General features: G+C 43.1%; 2 protein-coding genes across 2 annotated transcripts; both read right to left on the bottom strand.

Annotated features, from left to right (window-relative positions):
* Positions 1 to 900: 900 nt before the first annotated feature.
* Positions 901 to 2121, bottom strand: LOC6496112 (mucin-12). The gene is made up of 4 exons (XM_032450173.1): positions 1975 to 2121; positions 1219 to 1914; positions 965 to 1155; positions 901 to 931 (listed from the first exon to the last, which is right to left on the bottom strand). The coding sequence occupies exons 1-4, from the start codon at positions 2092 to 2094 to the stop codon at positions 901 to 903; spliced, it is 1038 nt and encodes a 345-aa protein (XP_032306064.1). The 5' UTR covers positions 2095 to 2121.
* Positions 2122 to 2966: 845 nt separating this feature from the next.
* Positions 2967 to 3620, bottom strand: LOC26515061. The gene is given in 3 exon segments (XM_014908598.3): positions 2967 to 3040; positions 3128 to 3314; positions 3316 to 3620. Coding segments are annotated over 3 exon segments (405 nt in total). The 5' UTR covers positions 3460 to 3620.
* Between the last annotated feature and the right edge of the window lie 2519 nt (positions 3621 to 6139).

Raw genomic sequence — 6139 nt, 5'->3', positions numbered from 1 at the left:
TGAAATATTTGAATATAGGTCTCCAGGATATAATTTGCCACATTGTGAACTTTTAAGTGTTGAAGAAGCTTTGTCTCCTTCCGAACATAGAAGCAACGAAGCAGCTTTTCCTCCAACTGAACTTTCAGGAATATCAGGAATTTTCGAAACTTTTGGAATTTTTGGAATAGGATGTTGGGGATTCGTGAATAATAATCGTGGAGTGGATGTAGTTTCCTTTGATTAGAAGAAGGTAACAAATTAGCTTAGTACCATATATATTATTATATTTCCTCATACTTTAATATCTCCTTCCCTTCCAGGGATTAAAGTAGTTACACCCCTTTCAGAACCTCCAGGCGATAATGTAGATTCGCCATCCTTTGCAACTTCAGAGGTTTCTGTACCAGTGGGTTGGCCTTCGGGACCAGCCTCCGGATAAATTGTATTCTGTGATGTGCCTTCGGTGGCTGCCGGCCGTGAAGGTTGTTTCGTTGGAGCTATTTTCGGTTTCTTGGGTCTGAAGCTCGGAATATCCGGCATATCCGGAATTTTCAAAATATCCGGGATAGTAAATTGGGGAATCGTGAATAATAATGGTGGAGCAGTTGTAGTTTCCTTTTATTAGAAGGTAAATTATTATCTATGTAGCTGATACATCCAATAAAATTCCTTTTACCTTCATAACACCTGCACTTCCAGGGAGTAAAGTAGTTTTACCTCCTTCTGAACCTTCTGAACCAGGCAATCCTACCGAACCTACAGGCGACGAAGTAGCTTTTCGTCGTCCTGAACTTCCTAAAATGTTTGGAATTTTCAGAAATTTTAGATTGTCCGGCATAGGGAATGGTGGAACCGTAAATACTAATTCAGGCAGGGGTAAAATGTTCTTTAATTAAAAAAAGTTATACAGTTAGCAAGTTATATATATATCCTGCGATTTTCTCCTACCATCGTGCCTCCGGCGATTTTAGGAAATGCAGGAAGAGCCTCCGGATCTTCCGGATCAATTGTATCCTCTTCTGTACCTTCGATGTCTCCCGGCTGTGACGGTTGTTCCGTTGGAACTATTTTCAGCTCCCTGGGTCGGAAGCCCGGAATATCCGGAATTTGTGGAATATTCGGGATGGTGAATTGGGGAATCGTGAAAAATAACCGTGGTGTGGTTTTCGTTTTCTTTGATTAGAAAAAGGTAAAGAATTAGTTCACTACCCAATATATCAGTCCAATTCCTCCTACCTTCGTGACTCCTGCACTTCCAGGGAATAAAGTAGTTTCTCCGCCTCCTGAGGTTCCCGGAGAAAGATCTTTTGGTCTTTCAGGTGATAAAGAAGCTTCTCCTCCTCCCAAACTTCCAGAGGACGAAGTAGACTCACCATCGCCTGCACCTCCAGGGAATTCAGTGGTTTCATCTCCTCCGGTGCTTCCTTTTAGACCTTTTGAGGATAACGTAGCTACGACTCCTCCCAAACTTGCAGTGGACAAAGTAGACTCGCCACCTCCTTCACTGCCTGAAGATACAGTAGTTCCATCTCCTCCGGAGCTTCCAGGAGATAATGTAGTTTCACCATCTTTTGGTCTTTCAGATGATAATGAAGCATCTCCTCCTCCCGAACTTCCAGGGGAAGAAGTTGATTTTCCTGCACTTGCAGGGAATTCAGTAGATTCCTCTCCTCCTGAGCTTCCAGGAGATGAGGTAGTTTGACCATCTTGGGCACCTTCAGAGGTTTCGGTACCAGTGTCTTGGCCTCCAGCACCAGCCCCCGGAGAAATTGTATTTTGAGTTGTGGCTTCGGTGGCTGCTGGCTGGGACGGTTGTTCCGTTGGAACTTTTTTAAGTTCCTTGGGTAGGAAACCCGTAATATCTGGAACATCTGGAATATCCGGGATAGTGAATTGGGGAATCGTGAATAATTGGGGAGGGGTTGCGGTTTCCTTTGATTGGAAGAAGGTAAAAAGTTAGCTAGCCACATGATATATCGTTCGATTCTCTACCTTGGGAATTGATGGAATAATGCAATTATCCACGGACCAAACATATGGGGGAATGCAAATAAATCCAGGGACGGATTGAGCTGCCAATGAAGTCGACAGAAGGTTTAGTAAAAACATCATCCTATTCAAAGAAGATCTGATGAGTGACTAACGAACTAATATATCCGCATTTGGAAAAGTTCAAAACTAATTTAGTAATGGGCGGGAAAATGCCATTAGTTTTCGTTGTAGACGGTAACTAATTTGCATTTTAAGAAGATTTGAGTATTTGTAACGGCTTGGTTCAAATACAAACCCTAAGATTTCAAAATGAGTTTTCGAAAACAGTTCCTTTATTTCCTTTTTCTGGCTGTGTGTTACGGATCCTTATGCGGGATGTTTAAGAGAAAACTAAAAAGACGAAATACAAAAAAACATTGAACAGAAGTATGAAATAAAATTCATACAACCTGCAGTGTAAAAATAGCACAAATCAAATAAAAATACGGAAATAGTCGAATGAATTTCAAGTGCGAAACGGAGGGCTGAAAAATAGGGAAATTGGCACGCATCAGACGTGTCAAAGTGACAATTCTTTATTTACATATCCCCGGCTGCCATATCCTTCTATCCACAACCCCCCCCACCCTCCTTGATAAATGACAAAAACAACAATGGCAGTTCTCATGACTCTGGTCACATTTGCGTGTGATGGCGATGTGAGGAGCATGCGAAAAGCTCGACCGGAATGGGCGGGGAATTGAAAAAGTGTGGCCATGACACAGGTAAAAATGCTACAGCATTTATCAACAACAGAGTCAGTGCACTGAGAGAAATGTATGGGTTCTAATAAAGAGACTAAAGCAATTTTAAGGAACAAATATTCCCATTTTAAACCACAATTTATTTCTCTTTGCAGAATAAAATATAAACGAAATTTTTAGTAGAAGGCCCTTATTTTCTTTCAGTGTCTTTTGGTATAAAGTCATCAAGTTGTGCACTTTGTTTATTTATCAACAGATTAGCAGGCAGTTTCGGCTGCTCAGTTGCCATCTCTTGCTCCCGCTCGAAGACTGTCTCTGTTGCTCTGCTCGGGTTTAATGGCACATGAAATCGCAATAAACATGGCATAGGGCGTAGTAACTTTTGCGGCATGTAGTTAAGTATAACTTACGCCCAGAGCGCTCATAATTCAAAAATTTCTTCTCCAAGGGGGCACGGCTGGGAGGATGGATGGGCGGAGTACAGGGGGGGTTTTCAAGGGGGTAGATGGCTTTGGGATTCTGTGACTAACAGTCACGCTTTTGAGTGTGGGCGTATGGTGACAGAGGCGGCCCTTCCCCGGGGTCTGTTTTGTCCTTTTTCCATTGCCAGCTGCCTCGAACTGTGAAATATGTTGCATACTTTTCTGGGCACTCTATCTCTCTTCATCGCCATCCGCCCTCCACCTCCTCGGCCATGATTCTTGCGGTTTATTGTAGGCGTGGCGCGTGCCAAACTTAACATACACAATCATTTTTATGCCACACTCCATTTTCGCTTTCCACTCACGTTCCACACTGCTCCACAAGAGTGGGCGGCGGTGGGGTAAGTTGTGGAGTCCTTCGGGTCTGGCGCGTATAAGTTCATAATTCATTCTTTCATTATTATTTTCATTTTCACATTTTCGGTTTCCTCTTCGGCCAGCTTTCTTTTCTTTCTCTGTGCGGACTTCTCTTCTGGGTTTCCAGTGTCGTTGACAAATTGTTTTAAATTGCATTTTCATAAAAATATTTTCCGTTTTTTTTGAGTCCTAGAGGAGGATTCCTTGCAGAAGTTTCTTGGCGAGAAGTGAGTTTAAGAGAAATATTATTTAAGGTTATGTTTAAAAGTGGAACTAACGTCTAACACTCTCCCTTTCCGTTCTTTTCTGATTTACTCTGTTTACTGGAATCCAATGAGCCCTGAAAGCCACTATTCCTGCTGCTGCCAACCCGATCCCTTTACGGTTTCAGGATACGGATTCCCCCAAGCCTCTGACGACATTTTGCGTTCGACAGCCATCGGGCATGGTGGTGCGGAAGCGGGACGGGAGAGTACAACCACAGACGCGTCTTTTGTTTGCTTTGACAGGCGGCCCCACCATTGCTAACGGTATTTCACATGTTCGTGTTTATGCTTGGGTGTGTGTGTGAGTGTGTTTTAGGCAGGACTATTTGGCTGTTTTGGCATTGGCGGCTACAGATTTGCTCGCCGGGGCACTAAACTTTTATTTCTTAAATCTGTGAATCGTTTGTGCGCCTCCTCCGCTCAAAGTCAATATGCGGGCGCAAATGTACGAAATGATGAGACAGAGCTGCCGAAGGGAGTCAACTGCACTGAGAGAAAAACTATAAATTCACTATACTATACCATACCTATGAAATTCTTTAAACTACAAAAATGTATAAAGATTCTTTTGAATAAATATAAATAAATTAATTTATTGATAACCAAAATTTGTATATTTTTTTCACACTGTTTCCGAATGGGCCTCTGGTTATTCCAGAGCTCTGGTGCTTCCTGTTTTTTGGAAAATCGGTTTTTGTTGATGCCAGTGCCAGTTCCAGGGCCAGGGCCTGTTGTTTAGCTCCCGACAGCCCACACCCCTGCCGGTGCTGGACTCCCCCGGATAACCACATCCCATCCACTGACTGACTGAGCTTCTGTCCGGCACACAAAACGACAAACGACAACTGAAGTGGAGTTTTGTTTGTTGTCCGTTTGTCAATTACAAAACTTTTATTGCAATTTACTTTTGTTTCAAGCTCGCAGCAGTCACTTCTACACGGCTGCCCCCGCCCCCACGCAGCCCACTCCACGGCCCCCTTTGAGGTCGTTTCGATTGCCGTTCGTTGACAATTTCGTTGTTCGTTCCCCGGTTCAAGTATTTAATATAGCACTCGATGAAGTAATATCCATTCGCTTGTTTGATGAATTGTAACTGGCCGATGTCAACGATGTTTGTTTAGGTTCGGGAAGCGGAATGGTCGGGATTAGTAATTGAAGTTCGATGTCGGATAGATTAGATTTCTGCAATCCATTACTGGGATTCCAAATTATGGGATTTTGTCAGAGCATAGATTTAATTTGCATATATAGTCCCACAGTGACTAGCCAGCCAGACATTCGACTTAAAATTAACAGGTTTTTTCTTCTGTTTACCGGCAAGACCCCAAAGGAATACACAACAAACGATGCGCTAATTTGACAAAACCCACATGAGGTCCTTTGAGGAGAGAGCATCCCCCCAGCCCCACACTCGCCTGTAAACTGAACGCGCTTAACGGTCACCACAGGAGGCTGCGGTAATTTGCAAGAGGTCCTGGCCCAGACACACACAATTCCTATACAATCAAATCGAAATGAAATTGACCATTAATGTGTGGGGCAGGTACACACGGGTATGTGCTCTGTGCTCGGGGTGGTTGGTTAGGAGGTCCTGTACATGGTATATGTATAAGCAACGGATTGAATAACCTCATGGAATGCCCCAGAGTTCCTTGCCATTGACAGCTATTGTGAATGATGTTGACAAATGAGCGATTGTAAGCAGGATATAGGAGGTGGGAGGACTGCACTAGATACTTGAAACGTTCAAGGATGTCCTGTGTGGCAAAAAGTGATGAAGAATGCCGACTAATGCGGCATCAATTATGGGCCGAGGCTTTGCATTTATGCTTAAATTAAAAGTCTAATAAATTAATCGTGACAAACAGGTAAACTCCAAAATAAAAAGTTTCGCTCAACAAATCATCCGGACTTCTTGCCGGCGAGCCATTTCACGGCATTTGGCAAACTCATTAAAAACTTTCTTCATCGCGATGCGAGCAAAATGAGGAACAAAAAATGTCAATACAGTGGGAACTCAAACAAAAACCAACCAGTTGCCACCTGCATAATTTTTTGGGAAAACATTTTCGAAAAACTCAAGCGTTCTTTTCCCATGATTTTTTTTTTTTTTCGCTTCAAACCCAGAAGAACAAGCGGAGCGCGGGCAAACATTTTTTTAAGCGCATTTAATTAATTAGTCGGAAAGTTTTTTGCCAAGCCCTTTTGCTTATTTTCATATTCTTATTGCTTATTTCCCGGAAAGTTAGCCGTTCATCACCGGGATGAACCATCATCCGTCCCGGGAGCGAACTCATTATCCCTTTCCCGGCAGGAC

This window comes from Drosophila ananassae, chromosome 3L, assembly GCF_017639315.1.
Source record: "Drosophila ananassae strain 14024-0371.13 chromosome 3L, ASM1763931v2, whole genome shotgun sequence".
NCBI classification, from domain to species: domain Eukaryota; kingdom Metazoa; phylum Arthropoda; class Insecta; order Diptera; family Drosophilidae; genus Drosophila; species Drosophila ananassae.
Note: the sequence above shows the minus strand (reverse complement) of the source record. Positions and strands in the feature narration are given on the sequence as shown.

Excerpts from the sequence above, each read along its gene's own strand:
- LOC6496112 (XM_032450173.1), bottom strand. The coding sequence starts at position 2,094 with ATGATGTTTTTACTAAACCTTCTGTCGACTTCATTGGCAGCTCAATCC. Across the intron at positions 1,156-1,218 it reads GAAGTGCAGGAGTCACGAAG|AAAACGAAAACCACACCACG; the intron begins GTAGGAGGAATT and ends TTCTAATCAAAG. Across the intron at positions 932-964 it reads CCGGAAGATCCGGAGGCTCT|GGTAGGAGAAAATCGCAGGA; the intron begins TCCTGCATTTCC and ends CGGAGGCACGAT.